The sequence below is a fragment of the Silurus aristotelis genome (assembly GCF_946808225.1).
Source record: "Silurus aristotelis genome assembly, chromosome: 17".
Classification (NCBI taxonomy): domain Eukaryota; kingdom Metazoa; phylum Chordata; class Actinopteri; order Siluriformes; family Siluridae; genus Silurus; species Silurus aristotelis.
The window spans coordinates 7,026,284-7,049,977 of NC_139590.1; the positions used below are offsets into that span (position 1 = coordinate 7,026,284).

Below are 23,694 nucleotides of genomic sequence, written 5' to 3' on the forward strand. Positions count from 1 at the left end.
AAAAGGTAACACGGCTCCTTTAGCTTTATAATGGACTAAATGAAGAACCTACGATGTTCTTAGGTGTGTTGCATTGAGGAACAAAGCTGTGAGATACTGAAAGATGCGAAACACACTGCTTATCAATACTGCATGGCCAAAAATGACTTTCAGTAACACAGTTATGCATGAGGGACTGTGTAGATATATATTAAACTCCATTTTATTTAAGTACAAATAAAAAAACCCCACTAAATATAAATATAAAAACTCCTGAGGTATCACTTTAATGTACAAATTGTATTTTATTGTTTTAGATTATTAAAAATGACACTTGTAAAGTCATATAAGTTGCTAATATTTTATATATGTATAAGCGGTTAAGATTCTGGGTTACTGTTTAGAAGGTCGGAGGGGGTTAAAGCCCCAGTACTGCCAAGCTGCCACAGTTGGGCCCTTGAGTAAGGCCCTTAACTATCTTTGCTCCAGGGGCACTGTATCATGGCTGACCCTGTGCTGATATATCCTGATATGGTGGGATATATGAAGAATAAATTTCTCTGTGCTGTAATGTTTATTTGACAAATAAATGCATTAATTTAGCCTTGCATTTTAGAATTAATATTGATTAATTGATTGATTGACTGCATAAAACCCATACAAACGTGCTGCTTTGCCTTTTGGCTACTTTTGGGGTTCCAGTATTTTGTGGAAGTGGTAGCTCAGCAGTTAAGGCTCTGTGCTAATGATCAGAAGTTCAAGAGTTAAATCTGATCCTTCCAAGCTTTGGACCTTTAACCCTCTTTGCTAGGAGATCCAAAGAAAAATATTCCACTGTACTGTACGGTATATGTTAAAATTAAATGCATTAAATTAATTAAGCCTTGCATTTTAAAATTCATATTGATTGATTAAAACGTACAAAAATGTGCCTTCTGTTAGGGTTCCAGTACTTTTGGAAGCCGTGGCTCAACAATTAATGCTTTGGGTTATTGATAAGAAGGTCGGAGTATGTAAAAACACAGCACTGCCCAGCTGTGACTGTTAGGCTCTTGAGCAAGGCCCTGGAGGCCCTGGGCCCCACTCCATACCTGACTTTGTGCTCTAAGCACAACTTCCTGGTTTGTAAAGAAATTATTTTGCTGTAATGAAAATGTGACCAATAAAGGCATCAAATTAATTTTTCCTCGAATTTAGATTTGGAATTGATATTGATTCATTGAATTGTTAATTGATGGATTTAATTAACGATTAATCGTTTGATTAATCGTTCGATCGGTCGATTGATCGACTGCATAAAACCCGTGTGTCCGCTCTTGTTTTTGTTTCTCAACCCACTCATCCAACAAGGCCGCTGACGCACATAGAACAACCGCTTCCAGGATTTGAACCAATCAGCGTGCAGCCTGGGGTCCTACGTAATTTTGCCGGGAAAACGGAACTCGACTCGGTCTGTGAATCCAACTGGCGGGAGATTGCTTCAGGTCAACAACGGATCAGTGGGCTCGCACTGACTAAACAGGGTATCTCCTTAAATATCATTTATTCGCTCATTTCTTTTTACCATGCGACACTGAATTTTGTCTATCGCTCAGTTTCCTCGCGTGTTGCATATTAAATGTTATAAGCTAGCATGTTTTGATGTTGCTTGTAAAGAAATATATCCCACCCGTTTTCCGTCACTCCCAGTTTGGTTGGGTAGTAACGTACTCGGTCCGGCATTTTGATTGGTTAAGATTGTTCATTCTCGCGCTCATGGTGAAATCTTGGCCAATCGCAGTGCAGGAGGCGGGACCTGGCGTTATATGGGTAGGAGAACGGGAACACGCTATGCTAATATCGATGGCTATGCGGTTAGTTAACATCTTCGAGCAATTCTAAAGATGCAGCAAAGTTGATTGTATTATATATAAAAATTATTTTTGTTTGTGCAAAATCTAAATCAAGGTGGAAAACAGAGCCCCGTATAGAGAGAGGTGTGTTATGAATACCATTTAATTTAGTTAGATTTGTGCATTAGATCAAATCAGGGGGAACTGCTTTTACATTACTGTTGTCATTTGTATCTGCAGGCATCACAGGAATGTTCATAGATGCCACTCATCACCACTTTAAGTGCAGAGACGGAAATTATTTTGATGTATTATATGTATCTGAGACCTGGTTTGCATTGTTGCATGCAAAAACAACATAAAACATCTCATATGTGATCCCCTTTCCACAACTATAGAATTAATAGGGAATCTATATCCCAAAATGTCTGGAGACTCGTGATCTTGTGAAGTCTTTCCACCAGATTTTGAAGTATTATTAAAATCAGCCACTGATAGGAGGAGGAGATTGTCTGAAGTGCAGTTGGCATTCCAGTTCCACCCAAAGGTGGTGTTGGTGTCCACAAACTTTTGCAAGCAATGCACCAGATAACAGCCCCATGTTCTTTTGGTTTTTCTGTAGCTTCTGAGGAATGGAGTTCAAGCGACGGAATGGAGGACCTTCAGGTGGCGGAGCATCTCAGGCCAAAAAAGGCAAAATGGGCTCTGAGTGGGAGGACAGTCCATCGCTTTTTGAAGAAGAGCTTGCCCTGTTCGATGAGATGGAGATGGAGATGGAATCCCGGGAAGGCCAGGCGGGGCACGATGTCATCCCAGTGGGTAAGTGTCGTGTAAGTTTGCAAGACTGAGATGTTTGTGCAACGACTATGTAGTTGACTCTCTCTGTTCTTCTCAGGTGATTTGTTTTCAGCGGATCTGAACCCACGCTGGCGGCGTCCCGCCCCGGCGCCTCTTCAGCCTGATGAAGACACGCTAATCTTTCAGCAGGTGGACCTGGACTATTATCTGGGTAAGTTTTAAAAGTGGGAGGAGTTCAAACTATTAGCATAACCAGAAACTCTGGAGTGTTGCCTTCATGTCGATTTGTCATAGTTCGATTTTACCTTATTTTTAATTTATCAGCACATGTATGTATTTATATGGATGGATTATATTCATTTGGAGACCAATTTTGTGCATGTGAGGATGGTTCCACATGAATATGAACAGACCTTGAAGGTCCATCAAGTTACTGAAGAACTCAAGAACTGTTCGTGTGCATGTAGGTTCTGCTGTGGCCGGGATGCCAGGACAGTCCCAGGGGAAGGTTCCCGTGGTCCGAATGTTCGGAGTGACCGACGCTGGAAACAGCGTCTGCTGCCATATACATGGTTTCGCTCCTTACTTCTATGTTCCTGCTCCAGCTGGTGAGTCCATAATCGCTCCATTCTTCTCACTTTGATCGAACACTAACAGAAATATTTCATGTGTTAACATTCATCGTCTTTCCTTCCCTTACTTTTGGGTGTCAGGCTTCACTAACGATCACCTGGTCGAGTTTCAGAAGGAGCTGAACTCTGCTGTGTTGAAGGACATGCGCTCCAACAAGGACAACATCTCTGTCACCGTGTTAGCGGTGGACGTTAGACGCAAAGAGAGTAAGTCTCGTGTTAAGTGTGTGTGTGTGTGTGTGTGTGTGTGTGTGTGTGAGAGGTTATTCTAATTTACTCTCTGTCTCTTCATCATTGAGGTATGTACGGTTACCATGGCAACCGTTCACTGGATTTCCTGCGTATCACCATGGCGATGCCACGCCTGATCGCCCCGGCCAAACGTCTCCTGGAGCAAGGCTTTAAGTTCGCTCACTTCACCAGTCAACCCTACGCTGCGTACGAGGCCAACATCGACTTCGAGATCAGGTGAGGCACAGCGATGTGAAGACTCAGTGCATGTGTTTGGATTAATGCAGTATAAGTGCGCTATGATTGGTTGGTTTGTGTGGTTCATGTTCCGGGTCTGTGTTTGATGTCAGGTTCATGGTGGACGCTGGTGTAGTGGGGTGCTGCTGGATTGAGTTGCCTAAAGGGAAGTACAAACTAAGAGAGGAGAAGAGCGTAGGGGAGACCGACTCTCGAGAACCTGGCAAGGTAACGTTCCCTCAGAACATAAAAACGTATTAAGGCGATACATTTTATTTTATTACTTCACTTATCTCCGTTTCATCATTCACACCCAACACCTCATTATATTATATTCCACTCTTTTTTCGTTTATTTCTCTCTATCTGTTTTTGTCCCTTCTCTGCCTCTTTTTGTCCACGTTCAACCTTGTTTTTCATTCACATTCTGTCTCTCTCTGTTTTGCTTTTTCTTTCTTCTGTCTATAAATTTCTCTCTGTCTCCTTTTATCTTTCTTTTTCTCTTGTGTTTTTCTTGTCTATCCATTTGTTTCTCTGTCTGTCTTTTGTCTCTCTCTTCCTTATTTGTCGTCTTCTGTCTTTGTCTCTCTACCTATTTTCCCCTCTTTCTGTCTGTGACTTAATGTCTTTTTTATCATTCTTTGTCTTGTTTTTCTTTCTCTTTCTGTCTTTGTCTCTGTTTTTTCTTCCTGTCTATCTCTCCATCTCAGGTGTCTCTGTGTCAGTATGAGGTGGATATCGGATGGACAGACCTGATCAGTCACCCAGCGGAAGGGGAATGGCAGAGAATCGCTCCTCTCAGGGTCCTCAGCTTTGACATTGAGTGTGCAGGGAGAAAAGGTCGATTGCTGGACACACACACACACACACACACACACACACACACACACACACACACACACACACGATGTTGTCTTTTCTATTGTCATTAGGCAGGTCTCTCAATGCAGTTTTGTATGTTTAGGTGTGTTTCCGGAAGCTGAGGTGGACCCGGTGATTCAGATCGCCTCCATGGTGCAGCGTCAGGGAGAGAAGGAGCCTTTTATCCGTACTGTTTTTACCTTACAGAGCTGCTCTAGTATAGTGGGCTCACAGATCCTCTGCTTCACCCAAGAAAAGCAGCTACTACAGGTATACAACATATGGTCAACATATGGTCAAAAGTCAGGACACCTGAATTTTGTAGCCCAAATATACAAATGTATTTGTCCTTAAATGTACCCAAAGTACTATGATTTTTAATGGCTTATAATGTTCCTAATATCATTTTTATCAAAGATTCTTTGCTTGATCAACTCGGTTCATGTAAAAAAAGACTGTTACTCTCAGCAAATCCATCAATTAATAGAATGATATTGGACACTGATTGATATCTATTCAAATTATCATGAGGCCAAAACCTTCTTTTTTTTCCAACTACTTAAAAAAAGAAAAATATGCAAATATGACCACTGGTGTTGAGTTTGTTCCATCATTTATTCCTTTTAAAATGTTCTGCTTGCTGTTGAACTAATGTTGGTGATTTGTAGATGCCACCAAGCGGCAATCAAAACAAGTAAAAAACGTTGCGTTCTCTCTACACTGATTGGTGGATTGCTGCGTGTTTTAATTAAGTTTTTATCCGATTATAAATAAAAAAGGAACGACTGATTTTGCAAAATGTAGTCGAGTAAAAAGTACGATATTTGTTACAATAAAAGTCTCCCCAAATGGAAATACTTCAGTAAAGTACAGATACGCGAAGAAGCGCTATATGTACAGTAACATAGAGAACCTTTATTTTCGAAAATTTTTATGACCATTTTGCGGATGATTTTATTCTCCCGCGGGATCTTAAATTAGAAATGTATTATGTACTTAAAAAAATGTACATTTATCTCCAAATTATGTGCATTCATTTAATCCATAGCTTGCTGGTTTGTTTGTTTTGTTCTCAGAGTTGGGCCGAGTTTGTGAGGACGGTGGATCCTGACATCATCACTGGCTATAACATTCAGAACTTTGACCTGCCATACCTGCTCAACAGAGCCGCTGCTTTAAAGGTGTGCTGGTGAATTTGTTGGCGGTCTGATTAACTCGGAAACTGAGATTCTAGTTGCATCATTTGTGTGTTTTTTTTTTTTTTTCCCTTCTTCCATGTTTGTGTACAGGTGAATTATTTCCCCTATCTGGGCCGTATGAGGGGCATCAGGTCAGTGCTTAAAGACTCCAGTTTCCAGAGCAAGCAAATGGGCCGCAGAGAAAACAAAACCGTCAACATGGAGGGCAGAGTGCAGTTTGACCTTCTTCAGGTGAACGCACAAAATGCACACAGACAACACACAAAGGATGTTTTAACAAAAAAGACACAATCATTTTTGTTTTTGTAAGCTGACGCATGTTCTGTTGCAGGTCCTGTTGAGAGACTATAAGCTGCGCTCGTACACACTCAACGCCGTCAGTTTCCACTTCCTTCAGGAGCAGAAAGAGGACGTTCAGCACTCTATTATTACAGATCTGCAGGTCAGATGCAGGAAAACCAGAACAGAAGTTATTTTTTTATTAAACATAAACCATTCCTAAAATTCAACAATGCAATTTTGTATTGAATGCTGTACAAAGCAAAATGAATGCCTGACGATCTCCTCCCCTGCCCTGTGCATAGAATGGAAATGAGCAGACGAGGAGGCGTCTAGCCGTCTACTGTCTGAAAGACGCCTACTTGCCCCTGCGCCTGCTGCAAAAGCTGATGTGTGTGATTAATTACATGGAGATGGCCAGAGTGACAGGTGTGCCTCTGACCTACCTCCTTTCTCGAGGCCAGCAGATTAAAGTCGTGTCACAATTACTACGACAGGTGTGTAAAATGATACACAGCCAAACCACATATTATCTCGCATACTTGAGTCAAAGGCGCAGGGGTCTGTTAAACATTCAGAATTGTTTGTTCCTGATTGTAGGCCATGAAGCAGGACTTGGTGATGCCGGTAGTAAAGACTGAAGGTGGGGAGGATTATACAGGAGCTACAGTCATAGAGCCAGAAAAGGGGTGAGTTTGCATCGAGCTGCGACTCGCACACAGCCAAAGATACGATACATTAAAGATAAATATGAAGCAGCTACTGATGCGATAGGATTCCCTCTCATTCAGATCCGATTTCGAGTTGATTTAACACAATGCGATTCGATGCAATGGAAAAAAAAATTATCCTTAGCAATTCAGTGCGGTACAGAGAGTTTGCTTTAATTTCTTTGGTTCAGCCAATCGGCCAATCAGGTGACTTCTTCTAACGCATGACCCTTTAACAAACAGGCCTTTATAGTGCAGAAAAGAAAAGATTTTCCTATTTAGTCTCCTGGCAGATGCAGCTCTACCTCTGCCATGTTAATCTGTATTCTGCATGACTCTCGGGACACGACTCGGTCACGTAACAGAAAATGCATTTAAGAAACAGTTTAATGAGAAGAAATCAATCTCCATATCAAATATTGGTCACAAATTATAGGTCCCTTTTTAAATAATAAGTATTGTGCAAATACTAATATTTATATCTAAATAAATTGTTAATTTTATGCTAAAAACGATGCATCAGGATACAAATGGCAACTTTTTAAAACCGATGCATCACATTGTTTTATCCCGCATCTAAAGGCTATTTGGTGAATCTTGAAATCCCGTGTGTGTGTGTGTGTGTGTGTGTGTGTGTGTGTGTGTGTGTGTGTGTGTGTGTGTGTGTGTGTGTGTGTGTGTGTGTGTGTGTGTGTGTGTGTGTGTTGTGTTTATACACTGATTTATTCCATTTATTTATTCACATTTGAAACACACACACAAGTATAAATGTGTGCTATTGTGTTGTTGTTTTTTTTGCGTATCTAACAAGCAAAACCGCATAAGTTTTTGCTAACGTGGTAACTGAATAACTATTTATATTGTTGATATCGTTGCACTGCAACACCATTATTTAGTTTTTGTGCTTAAATTCAGTAGTAGTTTGGTTTTCATTTTCTTTTCAAGAAATGTTTGTGTAGCATTTTTGTTTGTATTGTCTGTGATGTGAAGGACTATAAATAAAAAGCAAATGTATATAGATTTTTAAGCTTCTCCCTGTATATTGTGTGTGTGTGTGTGTGTGTACGTACAGGTACTACAGTGTACCGATTACCACTCTGGATTTTTCCTCGCTGTATCCATCAATTATGATGGCTCATAACCTGTGTTACACAACACTTCTGCAGAAGGGCCAAGCAGAGAAACTGGGGTGAGGGATGTGTGTGTGTGCGCTTGTGCAAGACACTTTTTTTGTCTATTCATCCACCACCAGTGCCACTTTGTTAATGTCATGATCATAGGTTGAGTATTGATTTGTTGTAGAATGCTGTATTATTAAATAATCTCTGCATTCTGTGTTGTCAGTCTCTCTTCAGACGACTTCATTAAGACACCTACAGGAGATTATTTTGTCAAAAGCTCTGTGAGGAAGGGCCTCCTCCCCGAGATCCTGGAGAACCTCCTGAGTGCTCGTAAGAGGTGAGAACAAACCTATACCCTATTTCTCGCCAGCACTCGCTGCTCTCTGGCTTTCACCTGAATGCAATGTTTAATCGTGCAGATCAAGAGAATAAGCAGGATTTTTATGTTTTGGAATAGTGTTTTCTGTCTGAAATGAATTTCTGGGTACACCATTGCCAGCACATGACATAATAGGTTTCTAAATCGATTTTTGATGGGAGTGATGTACATCACATGGTGTTTTACTGTTGCATTTATGGGAATGCAAATGAAGATTTTGTCAGATGGATGGATAGGCCAAAGGATAGATAGAATGATGGATAGATGGTCACAAGGATGAATAAATAGATGGATAGATAGGCAGATGTGCACAAGAATAGATGGCTTGGCAGATAAGCACAAGGATGGATGGATGGATGGGCAGAAGCATGGATGGATGGATAGATGGATAATGATAGATAGATGGGCAAAAGGATGGATAGATGGTCACAAGGATAAATAAATAGATGGATAGATAGGCAGATGGGCACAAGAATAGATGGATGGGCAGATAGGCACAAGGATGGATGGATGGGCAGAAGCATGGATGGATGGATAGATGGATGGTGATAGATAGATGGGCAGAAGGATAGATAGATAGATGGGCAGAAGGATAGATAGATAGATGGGCAGAAGGATAGATAGATAGATGGGCAGAAGGATAGATAGACAGATGGGCACAAGGATGGATGGATGTATGAATGGATGGATAGATGGGCAGAAGGATGGATGGATGGATGGATGGGTGGAGGAACAGATGGGCACAAGGATGGATTGATAGATAGATGGGCACAAGGATGGATGGATGAATAGTGAGATAGGCAAAAGGATGGATTAATGGATGGATAAACACAGTCCACTAAACCAGGACTTAAGTAGTGTAAGTGTTCACTGTTTGGGTTGTGTGTTCAGGGCAAAGTCCGATTTGAAGAAAGAGACCGACCCGTTCAGAAAGCAGGTGTTGGACGGCAGGCAGCTGGCTTTAAAGATCAGCGCAAACTCTGTGTACGGTTTCACTGGTGCACAGGTGGGCAAACTGCCCTGTCTGGAGATCTCACAGGTATGTCTCACTCTTATGCACCTGATCAGGAACCTCCAATGATTGAATGTTGCTTGAAACCCGTGTGTGTGTGCCCGTGTGCCCGCCCAGAGTGTTACAGGCTTCGGCAGGCAGATGATCGAACAAACTAAGCAGCTTGTGGAATCCAAATACACTGTTGCTAACGGATGTACCGCTGATGCCAAGGTAAGGAACTCGGTCACACTGGTTTTTGAGGGCGAACCAAGCACTCAGTGAACATTGACTCAGAATTGTGTGTGTTTAGGTGATCTATGGAGACACAGACTCTGTTATGGTGAAACTGGGAGTGGACACCGTGCAGGAGGCGATGGACGTAGGGAAGAAGGCGGCTGAGTGGGTGTCCTCACACTTTGTCCCACCAATCAAGCTGGAGTTTGAGAAGGTACATTGTTATGGTTGCACTTGTAACTGCAGGGTGCTTATTAGATCAGGGTTCAGGTTTATAAACAAACAGCTCTTCAGCTGTGAGGTAAAGGAGGACAGCTGTTACTTAACCCTGATTCATCATCTCCTGCTTCTGAGGCACTGCAAAGGTTTGCAAAGATGATAGTTTCACTTCTTGTGGCCTTTAGAAGCAATTTTTACAAGCACTGGCATTTTTTTTTCTGTGTATCTCTGTGTATATCTCTGCAGGTCCCCTGGTGGTGTAGTGGTTAAGATGCAGCGCTCTCACCGCTGCGACCCGGGTTCGATCCCCGGTCAGGGAACCATCCCCAGCCACTCTCAGTGCCGGTCCCAAGCCCGGATAAATGGGGAGGGTTGCGTTAGGAAGGGCATCCAGCGTAAAACATGTGCCAAATCAAACGTGCGGAGGATCCGCTGTGGCGACCCCTAACGGGAGAAGCCGGAAAAAAGTTTATCTCTGTGTATATCTCTGCAATAGCACCACCAGCTGGAGAATCCAGATACTGTTTCTCTGACCTACATAAAATGCAAAAGTATCCATATTGCGAAATGGTGGTAAAAATGGAAGTCAGCTTTACAACAAAATACAAATATTATTTCAAGCACTATACTATAAATCTTTTTTCTGTACGGAGTCGCCACAGTGACACCGCGCTAAATCTAGTTTCTTTTTTATACCCCTGGCATGTTTGGGTACGTTTTGAACTTCAATAATAATAAATGCATTTTAAAAAAGTGTCAATTGACCATTATCAGTAAACCACCAGGCCAAGATTTCCTCTACTTTTTGTTACTTTTGGTAATTAACAATTATTTTGTGTGCTACGGGTAAACAAACTTTTGCACTCAAAGTCAACAAATCTGTTTTTTCTCTTGCTCTTTGTCTCTGTAACTTTCTCTGCTCTTTGACCTCTATGTTTCTCATCATTTTTTTTTAAGGAATACTTTATTGATCTTACAGGGAAATTATTTGATGTAGGAAGCTAGGGTCAGAGCACAGGATCAGCAATGTTACTGTGCCCCCGGAGCACCGAGGGTTAAGGACCCTGAATGTGTGGCAGATTGGTGAGACCAGGGCTTGAACCCCTGACCTTCCAGTAACCAATCTGTCTCTCTTATCTTTTTCTGTTCTCTCTCTCTCAGGTGTATTATCCATATTTACTTATCAATAAGAAGAGGTACGCAGGCTTGTATTTCTCCTCCAGCTCCGAGCATCATGACAAAATGGACTGTAAAGGAATAGAGACCGTGAGGCGAGACAACTGCCCCCTAGTGGCCAACCTCATCAACATGTGCCTTCAAAAAACTCTCATCGAGAGGTACATGCATGGAACCTACAGTGTGTTGTTCAAGAATTTGCCATGTCCACGATAAAATAAAAAAAAATGTGTGTGTGTCATAGAGATCCTGATGGAGCTGTAGCCCATGCTAAAGAGGTGATCTCAGACCTGCTGTGTAACCGCATAGACATCAGTCAGCTGGTTATCACCAAAGAGTTGACGCGCACAGCGCAGGAGTACGCAGGCAAACAAGCTCACGTGGAACTCGCAGAGAGGTGTGTGTGTGTGTGTGTGTGTCTTCTGATTGTTGTAAATTCGCCTTGATTTTGGGCACAGGCTTTAACTCTTGTGTGTATGTGTGTGTAGGATGAGAAAGCGAGATGCAGGCAGCGCTCCGAATCTCGGCGATCGAGTCCCTTACGTCATAATCAAGGCAGCCAAAGGAGTAGCAGCGTACATGAAGTCCGAGGTGATTGTGGTGGCGAAGAGTGTCAAAATGTTAACATAATTTTTTCTGCTGTTGACTAAAAGCCTGTTGACCTGTGTGTTCAGGACCCTATATATGTGCTGGAGAACAACATACCTATTGACACCGAATACTACCTGGAGCAGCAGCTCTCTAAACCTTTACTGCGCATTTTTGAGCCTATACTGGGAGAAACCAAGGCTGAGAGTGTATTACTCAGTGAGTGTGTGTGTGTGAGTGTGTGTGTGTGAGTGTGTGTGTGTGAGTGTGTGAGTGTGTGTGTGTGAGTGTGTGTGTGTGTGTGAGTGTGTGTGTGTGAGTGTGAGTGTGTGAGTGTGTGAGTGTGTGAGTGTGTGTGTGAGTGTGTGAGTGTGTGAGTGTGTGAGTGTGTGAGTGTGTGAGTGTGTGAGTGTGTGAGTGTGTGTGTGTGTGTGTGTGTGTGTGTGTGTGAGTGTGTGTGTGAGTGTGTTCTTGTGTGTTTTAACGGCACTGTTTTCCTGATGAGCAGATCTAGTGTTCTTTGATTCCATATAGTGAGCAGTTGATTTGGGATAAATTTCAGGGAAAATATATGATCAATTAATGCAGCCAGATTTCTCATTTGAGATGCTTTTGAGAAACTGTCTGAGGAATGGGAAATGTGACGTAAGCGTAATTTCATACGACGTAATTTCGATTTGCATTACCATGTAACATCCAAAAAGTAGATTCCGTTTTAGTACAAAATCCAGTTTGACATCAAATTACTGCCTCATATCAGTCAGTAATATTTTTTTAACGTAAAGTTTTTTAAAACTAAATAATTAGCTCATAATTTACGAATCTCAAAACAAACAATGTATATATACAGAAATCTGACACACACACACACACACACACACACACAATGCTGAGTGTAACAGTACATAATATTCACGGTTCAGTACGTACCTCGTTTTTCTTTTTATTAACATTGTTTAATATTAATAACATTTGTGAACATTTTCCAATTTTTTAGAATGGTTTTGAATAAAATGCCTGCTTGGTTTAAATATAAATTAAATTAATGTAATGTACTTTATTATATTGATAAATAGGCACAAATTAAATTGATTAAATAAAACAAAAAAAGGAAAAATTTAAATAGATTTACCTCAGACGATATTTTGGTAATAATAGAGATTTTTATATATATATATATATATATATATGTGTGTATGTGTGTGTGTGTGTGTGTATGTATGTTCTATTTAACCGCTATTTATTTCAGCCTACTTTAATAAATTTAATAAATGTCTCCATGTAAAACAAGGACTTTTTCTTCATATTGAAAGTCTTGTACTAAAATGGTTTTATATGAATGTGTATAGTTACACAACCAAAATAACACAAATTAGTGCAGCAATTTTAGTCAGGTTTTATTATAATGCTGATACAGTGTGTGTTTACACTGAAAGAATGACGGAAATTTCACTTCCTGCACGTCTAAAGATTTGTTCGAATTGGTCTATGTAAGCAAAACCGAGCCAATCACAGTGGTGAACAATAAGGTCTGAAGCATGTGCCATTGTGTAATTGTGTGTTTTCTTGTTTCAGAGGGAGATCACACACGCTGTAAGACTGTTCTGACCTCTAGAGTGGGTGGCCTCATGGCCTTTGCGCAGAAACGTAGCACATGCATCGGCTGCAAAGCGGTTCTCAAAACAGACAGTAGGTAGCCATAGAGTGTGTGTGAGTGAGACGGTTTGTGTAGGATTGATGTATTGTGATTTATGATTTCTGAAGCTGAGCATTTTTTCTCTTCTTGTAGCTGCTGTGTGTGACTTCTGTAAGAAGAAGGAGTCTGAGCTTTATCAGAAAGAGGTGTGTAATTAGGCTTATTGGATAATGGTGGTAGGGACAGGGGGCTAAATTCCAGAGGATAGCTGAATAATATGTTGAAAGAAACGCTTAATTATCTGATTAGACTATTCTTTCTTTTGATGTTTTAATGTATTACATGTGTGGTGTTCAGATTGCTCACCTGTCGGTCCTGGAGGAGAGATTCTCTCGCCTGTGGACTCAGTGTCAGCGCTGCCAAGGGTCTCTGCATGAAGATGTGCTGTGTACCAGGTAGGTGTGTGTGTGTACAAACGCCTAGTGTATGAAATTAACACATTTTCCTAACATTTAATAAACACAAGTCCAACTCAGCATGCAAGCACTCAGCATGCACTCAGGCATAGTCTGGACCATTTAGTAGAGTAGAGAGGGCGACTGATGGTGAATTGTATCGATAGTTTTATAAAATGGATACAGGATTGAAAAGAAAAAAAAACCCAACACTCCATGTAAAATTGTACTGAACTTGATTTAAAAAAATGTACAGTACTAAATCATAAAAATGTGCTAATTTAAATAAATATTCATATATTCAATATGTTAATAAATATTGAGGTAAATACAAGACATGCGTTCAAACTGAAACAAAAAGTAACACTTAATAAAAACATACATCCAAAATAGATAATTTTAAAAAACCAGCACATGGTGTCAGTGATTCGCCTCTAGAGGCCACACTAGATTACACACTACTGTATAATGCGACCCGGAAAAACTATTGATAAGATTTTTGCCAAAACCTTTTGTGGCAAAACTGATTAATCGGTCGACCTCTACAGTACAGATCCCAGTGCTCTGTACTGGTCAAACACACAGCAAGCCACCAAGCAGTGTAGAGTACAAGCTCTGTTTTGAACTGTTTTGATTGGCACTTGGTGAAATCTACTTATCACCAACCTCCGATTCAGCATCAGTTCAACAGCAAGCAGAACATTTTCAGAGGAATAAATAATGAAAGAATCTCTAGACTCGAACCTGCCACAACACCTGTGGCCGTATTTAAATTAATTTTATTTTTTAAGTCTAATTTATTGGATATCAGTGTTTGATTAATGAATATTATTGATATTAATTTATTGATTCTATTAATATAATATTGATAGATTGGTGTGATAGTAACAGTCTTTTCACATAAACCGATGACTTGATTAAGCAAAGAGTCTTGTGACAAAAATGATAAATGAAATTTTTTAAAGTACTGATTTATTACAGTTATAAATGTTCCTATTAAGTACAAAAGTATACAAAGACACTGTGTAACTTGTCTGCCGCTGAACTACAGCATACACAATCAAGTGTCAAGTCAAATTTAGAGTTGATTAAAACCCTGGTGGAATTTCATCACTAACTGTAATGTGCTGTATGTAATATTTCTATGATTGTTTCCGCACACACATCATTATTCAGCAAAATATTACGTCTTTAGAGCCATTTATAGATACATGCGCAACTGAACTATCAGGAAGTGAGTGATTTTAATTCGTCATGATGTTTTATTTCCACAGCATTTTGAATAAACTGCACAGGGTGTTGGTTTTCTTTTTTAAATCAAAGAACCAGATTTTTCTTTTTAATCGTGGAGTTTAAGGTTGTGGAACGTTTGTGAAGCAAATTAGTTCCTATTTTTACTTGGGTTCCTGCTAAAAACTGCTGTTTCCTTATCAGCATTTCAGGGTTTTTTTTTTTTTTGTAGGCTTTACTATTACAGTCAACAACAAATCGCCAATGTTATTGGTGCTTACAGATTGTGTTCTTAATTAATTCCAGCCTTCTCTCTTTAGTCGAGATTGTCCCATCTTCTACATGAGAAAAAAGGTTCAGAAAGACCTCGGGGATCAGGAGAAGCTTGTCTCACGTTTCGGTTGGTGAGATCCCAGGAATTCCAAGTTGTTGCTGGATTTGTTACTCTGTTTGTAAAGAGCTGTGACTTACTTTTTTGTACACAATCAATACAGTAGTTAATAAAATTGTTTTCGTTTTGTAAAATTGTCTTCTTTCCTGGAGATGTCTAAAGGATCCATTATTTGAGTTCAATTTAAAAATGTAAGTTTGTGTTCAAGACGAACAAGAACCAAATATCCACTGCCCAAATGATTAGGAACACCTGTATGGTTATGCGGTCCAATCAGGTAACGTTCACACGGGCTATTGATGCTTGATGGGCTGCTTTTGAATATTTCATACACTTCTAGAGAGGTGTTTCCCAATAAAGTGGATAGTTAGTATATACTGAAAGAACTGGAAAAAAATCCATGTACCCTTTTTTTTTTTTTTAATAATTTTATAAAAACTGGAAGCACACATGCCCTGCCAGTTATATACCACGTGCATGTAAAACTTAGACATGATTAAGTTGAAGAGAAAAAAACGAGACTCTGTTTTAGCCAAAACCCTTTTTATTAACAAAATCCCATTCAACTCCTAAGGTGGTCTCCTCGTTCTGACGAGAGGAATGCATCAGGTATCACAGGATTTCAGGCTTCGATAAATTCAAAATAAATGTATCCGGCCGTATTTCCTGCTTCGTAACGATGAAAATGAGAAAATACAATCATCTCTTTAGCTTTGCTTGCAGTAAAGAAAGCCTAAGAATGAGGCAGAGAGAAGTAGAGTGTGTGGAGACCAAGAAAGAAAGATAAGGAGCAGCTTGAACTCATTGTTCGTGGTCATGGTGGTGGAAACTGCATAGCAACCTTGCAAGCACAATTTCATAGTGGTTACAGGTAGTGCACTAGCTCTGTTGAAACCCTTTAACTGAGTCATGGTGTTAAAAGGTGAACTGGAGATTTGAGTACACAAATGCTACAAAATATGGATATGGCAGGATAAAAAGTTCTATAAAACAAGTCCAATGCCACATAAACGATAAGGATTTACAATATGTAAAGCCCAAGTAGGAACCTCTGCATTTGGCAAACCATTTCAACCCCCCCACTGCAAACGTATTGGGGGGAAAAAAAAAAACCCAAAAAAACAAAAAACAAAGAGCATATAGCAGCCATGGCACTGTTTGGGCTTCCTGATTGGGACTTTACTCTAAATTGGCTCTGAGTGGAGGAAGAAGGGTTGAGATGCTACAGCAGTGTGTGCAGGTGTGTGTGTATGTATGTGCACAGTGCTATTCCAGGAATGTAGTGCAAGAGTGGGCAGAAGTATTGCTATAAAAGAGTGCAGCGTCTCTGTGGGTGTTTCTTGCTCTTCTTGTTGCTGCGGTTCGTCTCCTTGTATCTCCTGATCTCCCGAACCAGAGAGTAGAAAGCCTCCTCCACACCCTGCGGAGGAGAGAACGAACGCCGTTAAATCATCTACCAGGTTCCTGCGTAACCGAGTCCATGCGTAGGACTGAACAGATGCTAACTCTGTTACGAGATTTCCAAAATGTCAGTGCCTCAAACAAGTGAGTTTCATGCTGTCGTGCATTCTGATTAGTACCAACAATTCCTGAACATCTGCATTAATGATGGTATAAAATGTGTGACCATCCTATTCCACAGAAAAGATGTTCCTCTAGATTTTGGAGTGTGTTTATAGATTTGTGCTCATTCAGCCACAAGGGTGTGAATAAAGTCAGGTACTGGTGAAGGTGAAGTGAGGAGGCCTGGGGTGCAGTCAGCATTCCAATGTTGTAGAAGGTCTATGAATCAGCCTAAAAACCAGTCACTGAAGACTTCTTCCAAAAATGCTAAATAAACCTCTCATACTTAACTTCACCATTTCAGCTATTTTTTTTTTCATTTTATGTGGATTGCCACATATCCTAGTCGCTGTTGCTATAGAAATGAGGAAACGTATTCAAATAAGGGCGTTAACCAAACGTGTGATGACAAATATCGGTGCTGATTTGATTCTGCCTTTAAAATTGACAACAGCAATGCCAAGCAACCGTGTGCCATTTATTTCATCCTTTATTTATTTACATTTCTGCACGTTATACTACTGTTGTACCTGTAAGTAAAAACGTTTGTTCACGATCGCTCACACGTTCTTAATTAACTCTCACAGTCTCGTCTGACTTTCTGAACATGATACACTGAACATATTGATTTGGATCAAGTTGCTGAACAATGAGCAAGACAGCAACCGGCACTCGCCGGACTTAGATTTCCAAGAGAGCATTTTGTGAACCGCTACAGTTACGAAACTACTACTAATTTGTTACGCAACTTTAACTTCTTTTTATTTGTAGATTTCGAATCCCCCTTCCCCCGTGTGCATTAATGGCGTTCACCCACCTGCCGTGTTTTAGCGGACGTCTCGACGAACGGGATGCCGTATCCCCGAGCCAGCTCTTGTGCTTGACGGGTCTCTACTGTGCGAGAACTCAGATCGCTTTTGTTTCCCACCAACACCATCGGAACATTGTCGCTGTCCTTCACCCGGTTTATCTGCTCTCTACACACACATTTAATAAACGGATGAGATGAAAACATTTCAGCATGTCAGAGCGCAGAAAGAAAATCGTTGCTCGTCAACTTTGCTTCTCAGAAAACAGGAAGTTGTGAAACGTTGTGAGAATTGCCCTTAGTTATTGCTGAGCAACTTTCATTGCTTCATTTCTACGACAATTTTATATACAAATAACGCTTAAGTAACCTCGATAAAACCCTAACGATCTGCATGACTTTGACCTGGAAAAAAAATAAAAATCTGAGTTCTAGACTGTAAATTTCTCAACAAGATTACTTCTGTGAGATTTCCATGACGATCGTGCTTAAATAATCGAAGATAAGACTTAATGCGTGTTGATAAAACCTGCAGGAAGCTTTCAGCTCACGTGAAGGGAAAGTCCGTGCACATTTTCACAGCCCGACTGAAAATAATACCTGTAGAGATGCACGTCCTCGAAAGACTTGATGTTATTGATGGCAAACACACAGAGGAAGCCTTCGCCAGTCCTCATGTACTGATCCCTCATAGCGCTGTATTCCTCCTGACCTGCAGTATCCAGGATGTCCAGGAGACACGTCTCACCATCGATCACCACCTGCTTCCTGTACGAGTCCTGTATCGAGCAAAGAAAGTACGACATCCGAGACTGAAATCAATCAAAAATGATATTTTCTTTGAGGTCGCGAGTTTAGCCGTTACTTAAAAGCAAAATGGTAGAAGGAGAATCAGATATGGGTGTGTTGGATTCACAGAGCCAAGACCTCGACTATACAGTCTTATAGGTCTCTATTATGAATCTGGATCATTGTTCTGGATTAAACAGCAGGTTATGGTACAGAGTAAGATACAGGGGTGGAGGTGTGGCAAACAATAACACACGTACAGTATATTACGTTTGGGGGAAAAAAAAATGTCCTCTTGGTTTTGGCCAGCGTTTTTACTCGTCAAAAACGTAGCAGTTTGAAAAAGCTCTCCAAAGTGGATTGATTTGAAAAACGATGTTTGTAGAGGTTTTTGAAAACAATACTGCATTTTTTTTAGTCATGTGACCAGTTCAGCCAAGATAGTGGACGACATTGTCTTACATTTTACTCATGCGTAGTACAGAGGCATGTGTGCGATTGCGGACTTTTCGGTGTGGGTGAGCAACTTTGGAAAGCGATATTGTTGACACGGACTACATTCAGCCTCAGACTACATTCCAAGGACACTAATAAAAAGCTAATTTACACAGACACCGGTAACATGCAGCACTTTCATCTAAATACAACTTCATTCATATAAGATGCTTGGGGGAGGTTACAAGGGAGGTGTGAGGGAGGTAAAAAAATAAATTAATTAAAATAATGAAAATTAATAAGTGAATGTTGTCAAACATTCAAACTTTCAATACAATGTAAAAAAACAAAACAAAAAAAAAACAATACCAACAAGAAAAATGTACCGATTTTAAGGACATGTGCAAATTCACTGTCCTACTGTCTCACAGATTTGACCTTTAGTTTGCTGGTATGAATTTGTAATTAAGTAATCAATTAAATTAAATTATCTAAATCAATAATTATTTCAATTATTTTAATTAATCAATTATAATTATATAAGAAGATAGCAAAGTGTTTTCAGGTACCGATTTCCTCAGTTCGGAATGTAATTAAGAAATGGCAGTTAACAGGAACAGTGGAGGTCAAGATCAAGTCTGAAAGACCAAGAAAAACCAGAGAACTGCTCGTAAGATTTGGTTTCCATTTTGACGGTAAACTCTGGAGTTGTGGTACACTGTTCAACTGTTCAGTGACGAAAGATATGGCCTTCATAAAAGAGTCATCAGAAAGAAAACCTCTCCTGCATCCATACCACAAATTTCCGTGTCTGAATTTTGCAAATAGAACTATTTGGCCACAATGAGCAACGGTATGTTTGGAGAACAGAGGGCACAGAATTTGTTGAAAAGCACACCAGTCCATATGTAAAGCATGGGGTTCGATCAGTCATGCTTTGGAGTTGTATTGCAGCCAATGGCATGGGAAACGTTTTATTGGTATTGGGAAGAATGGATTCAAATCATTTCGGAATAAATTCCAGGAGCAAACAAAACAGCATCTGTAAAAAAGCTGAAGTACAAATGGATAATGATCCTAAACACACCTTGAAATCCACGATAGACTACCTTAAGAGGCCTATCCTACCCTGGATAGACCTCAAAAGAGCAGTGCGAACAAGACAGCCCAGAAATCTTACAAAACTGGAAGACTGTTGTAAGGAAGAATGGGTTAAAATCCCTCAAACAAGAACTGAAAAACTCTTGGCTGTTACAAAAAAAAAAAAAAAAAGTTTACAAGCTGTGATACTTGCTAATAGATATTAAATATGCAGGGTGCCCAAACTTTTGCTTTGTTTAAAATATAAAGGGAATGTATCATCTGTAACTTTCCACATGCCACTGCATTTGCTCATTTAAAAAACAATACCTGACTATCAAATTTTAAAAAAAGAATCCCATACAGAAAAATGGTCAGGTTTAGCAACCAAAATAGAAACAAAATATAGCAACCAAATAGAACCGCCGGTTAAATCAACGGTTCCCAAAAGGGTTTTCAGTCCAAGCGGCATCAAACAAAAATGAATGTTCTCTGACCCCTGAGCCATGACATTGTTGGTTCACGACATTATTTACCGTCACGCTCAAATCTATAGTTGGTAAACACACTTTTCTAAGCCAGACTCTGTCATTGAGAACCTAATAAAATGACAACGCCTATGCTAGTAGAAAATGCAGTCTGAAATATTTATGCTATTAACTCGCAGAAACATTTGTACAAATTTGAGCACAAAAGTTTTCAACGTTAGTAACATTTGATACGTTTTATTGGTAAAATAATTGAACAAAAGACCCCTAGCTTAAGAACCCCTGAATTTAAAGTCCAGTTTGGAGTTGTTGAAAACAGGATCATGTGACAATCACAGTCAATCACATGTTGTAAGAAAAGTAAGCTTTTCGAATACGCACACAACCGTGTGAAATTTTTACAATTTAGCCACATGTGCTCCACTTTGGCTGCAAACCGGACTGAAAATATTCGCACAAGGAGAGTTAACGTAAATAATAATCTATGCAAGTGAGGTTTCATCCAGCGTTACATTAACATTACATTTTAGTTTACATTAGGAAAGTGAATCTGTCTGGTGTATCGAGTTGGCTTCACTCCATAACAAACTATAAACCAAACATTTCCTATTATGATTTCAGCAATAACAAAGGTCATAAATCAACATGCTATGACTCAACAGCATCATTGCCTGGATGACTGGGCGGGTTCCCGCTCAAGTGTGTTGGTTTTACATAACTCTAGCCTGACAAAATATTATCAGGATTATTTAAACGTGTGTGGGTATATGTGTAATTAATATATATTTACACACACACAATATAATTATACACACATATATATATACACACACGCACACATACATTGCACAGTTGCCATAGTGGACCAAATGTTTTCATATAGTGTTACTCAGACAGACAGACAGATAGACAGACAAGTGTACCTCAATGGTGGGGTCATATTCATCCACAAAGTGATTCTGAATAAGCTGGATAGTGAGTGCACTTTTCCCAACACCTCCTGCTCCTACCACCACCAACTTGTACTCAGTCATTCTGGAAGAAAAAAATTAAATAATAAACCACCATGGCCAGTTCACAAAAATGTTATTAAAAATTTTAATTAAAATAAAAAAAAAAATAAAAGAAAGGGGTAAAAAAAAAAAGAAAAGAAACCCATAATCACTGATTAATTTCCATAAAAACTGATTTAGTTTCCACTACATACTCAATAGCCATCATATTTATCCATTATTGGCTCGATTCAAAATGGCTTCCCACAGGTAATATAGTGCACTATATGAATACCGGAAGTGTGGTTTAATATCGCCCTATATAGTGGACCTACAGAGGGAGTATAAAACTATTTGAGATGAGAAGTTACTTGGCGATTCAAAAAAAGTGCCGAAAGCTCGGAATGTGTGTTGCTGGAAAAGTGAGCGATACTAACGTGTAAAAAAAAAAGGTAATAGTGAATTAATATGATCTGTTAGAAGAAATGTTATAACTGTCAAAAAGTTATCAACCCCGACTTTCAACTAAACTTAGCTAACCAGGCTAAGGAGTTAGCTTCAGCTTAACATTTCAGCCAAATTAACCTGAAAAACAAAACTACACAAACTCATTGGCTGGGAATGTTTACAAATAATAAGAAATAGATCCCTTTTACCTTGAAAATGTGTATAACTTGAATTCCTCTTGCTTTAAAATCGACGTGTGCAAACAAATGAATGTAAACGAGTCGCACGGATTAGCCGCTGAGCCGCATTACGGTCGCTTTTACGACAGTAAAACTATCCGCATTTACATCAAATCAATTATATTCGCCCCGAAAAAGTACGTGACGAATGTAGAGAATAAAAATAAACTATTCGTATTTTAATATAAGATTAATTTATTAGGGTCAAATTCGAGACTATGGTCGTATCTCCATACATTTAGCACTTCTTGGCAAAGACTCTCCCTGTTTCATTGTGGGCGCGGAGGGGCGGGACTATCAACATAACTAGCCAATAGGGTGTTGCTATTTAATACAAGCTAATACACTATTGGCTGAAAGGAAATAGGGAACGAGGCGTAGCCAATCAAAGAGCGGAATGTTTTTTCCTAACGTTATAGCGTCACTGTAGGCCAATCAGCTTTGAGTTTTACGTTAAAAGGACATGGTGATGAAGTTACTGACGTCTTTAGGGCCGTGCCTGAGGTTCTCCACCCTTCACCGTGAGAGCAAAGGGCCTTCAAGACTCTTCAGGGCCATCCCTCTGCTGATAAGGCTATAGAATATAAATACAAAAAGTGTAATATTAAATATATTTTTCTTTTCTGAAATCTCATTGACTGAGCCGCATTTCTCAATAGTGCTCCATATATGTGCGCACACCCCGGCTGCATCCCAGCTAGAAAAAAAACATCTATATTAACACTTCTTCTGGACCTCCTTGAGTGTTTCAAGGCTCTGGCATGGAGAAGCTGGAGTTGGATCTATGATGATCGCAAATGTTGAGCTATTTTACGAGTTGCTCAGTAGTTTTATAACCACAAATGACTGTAAAAGACTGTAGAAACTCATAATTTTACACTTCAGTGCTCATGTTAGTTCTCACTCTCCAGTGTTCTGTATTGTTTAATGATGTATGATTACACTCTTGATGTCACCCAAATGAGGATGGGTTCCCCTTTTGAGTCTGGTTCCTCTCAAGGTTTCTTCCTCATAACATCTAAGGAAGTTTTTCCTTGCCACAGTCGCCATGGCTGCTCATCAGGGATAAATACACATCGTTCACCTTAAATTCTGTAAAGCTGCTTTGAGACAATGCCTGTTGTGAAAAGCGCTATAGAAATAAACTTGACTTGAAATGACTTGACTATTTCTTCTTCTTTCGGCTTCTCCAATTAGGGGGCGCCACAGCGGATCATTCGTCTCCATACCCCCCCTGTCCTCTACATCTGCTTCTTTCAACCCAACTACCTGCATGTCTTCCCTCACCACATCCATAAACCTCCTCCTTGGTCTTCCTCTTTTCCGCGTACCTGGTGGCTCCATCCTCAGCATTCTCCTACCGATATACCCCAAGTTCCTCATCTGCACATGTCCAAACCATCTCAATCTCTTCTCCCTCATCTTGTCTACAAAACATCCTATATGCGCTGTCCCTCTAATAAACTCATTTCTAATTTCTCATTTCATCACTCCCAGCGATAATTAATAATAAAAGTAATAGTTAACACTAATAATAGATTTCTGAAGGATTTTTGGCACATATTCATGTAACATGCAACATTTTCAGCTTGCAGGTTGTTCCACACTAGCTTCAAAAGAAGACATAAAACCCTTCATTGATCCCTCTGCTTTTTTTTAACCAGAATGCAGAA

General features: G+C 39.8%; 2 protein-coding genes across 2 annotated transcripts; one reads left to right on the forward strand and one right to left on the reverse strand.

The window, feature by feature from the left end:
* The first annotated feature begins 1,335 nt into the window (after positions 1-1,335).
* pold1 (polymerase (DNA directed), delta 1, catalytic subunit) lies at positions 1,336-15,314 on the forward strand. The gene is made up of 27 exons (XM_083567324.1): positions 1,336-1,502; positions 2,434-2,630; positions 2,707-2,820; positions 3,077-3,217; positions 3,323-3,448; positions 3,541-3,709; positions 3,823-3,937; positions 4,419-4,548; positions 4,673-4,839; positions 5,646-5,750; positions 5,859-5,999; positions 6,100-6,210; positions 6,353-6,544; positions 6,648-6,736; positions 7,830-7,946; positions 8,102-8,215; positions 9,149-9,296; positions 9,387-9,482; positions 9,562-9,699; positions 10,866-11,041; positions 11,125-11,277; positions 11,369-11,471; positions 11,555-11,687; positions 13,044-13,157; positions 13,258-13,310; positions 13,462-13,559; positions 15,110-15,314. The coding sequence occupies exons 2-27, from the start codon at positions 2,444-2,446 to the stop codon at positions 15,195-15,197; spliced, it is 3,318 nt and encodes a 1,105-aa protein (XP_083423450.1). The 5' UTR covers positions 1,336-1,502; positions 2,434-2,443; the 3' UTR covers positions 15,198-15,314.
* Positions 15,315-15,706: 392 nt separating this feature from the next.
* LOC310740571 (GTPase KRas) lies at positions 15,707-22,304 on the reverse strand. The gene is made up of 5 exons (XM_083567447.1): positions 21,992-22,304; positions 21,267-21,378; positions 18,152-18,330; positions 17,561-17,720; positions 15,707-16,600 (listed from the first exon to the last, which is right to left on the reverse strand). Exons 2-5 carry the CDS (start codon positions 21,375-21,377, stop codon positions 16,487-16,489), a joined length of 564 nt encoding a protein of 187 aa, XP_083423573.1. The 5' UTR covers position 21,378; positions 21,992-22,304; the 3' UTR covers positions 15,707-16,486.
* Between the last annotated feature and the right edge of the window lie 1,390 nt (positions 22,305-23,694).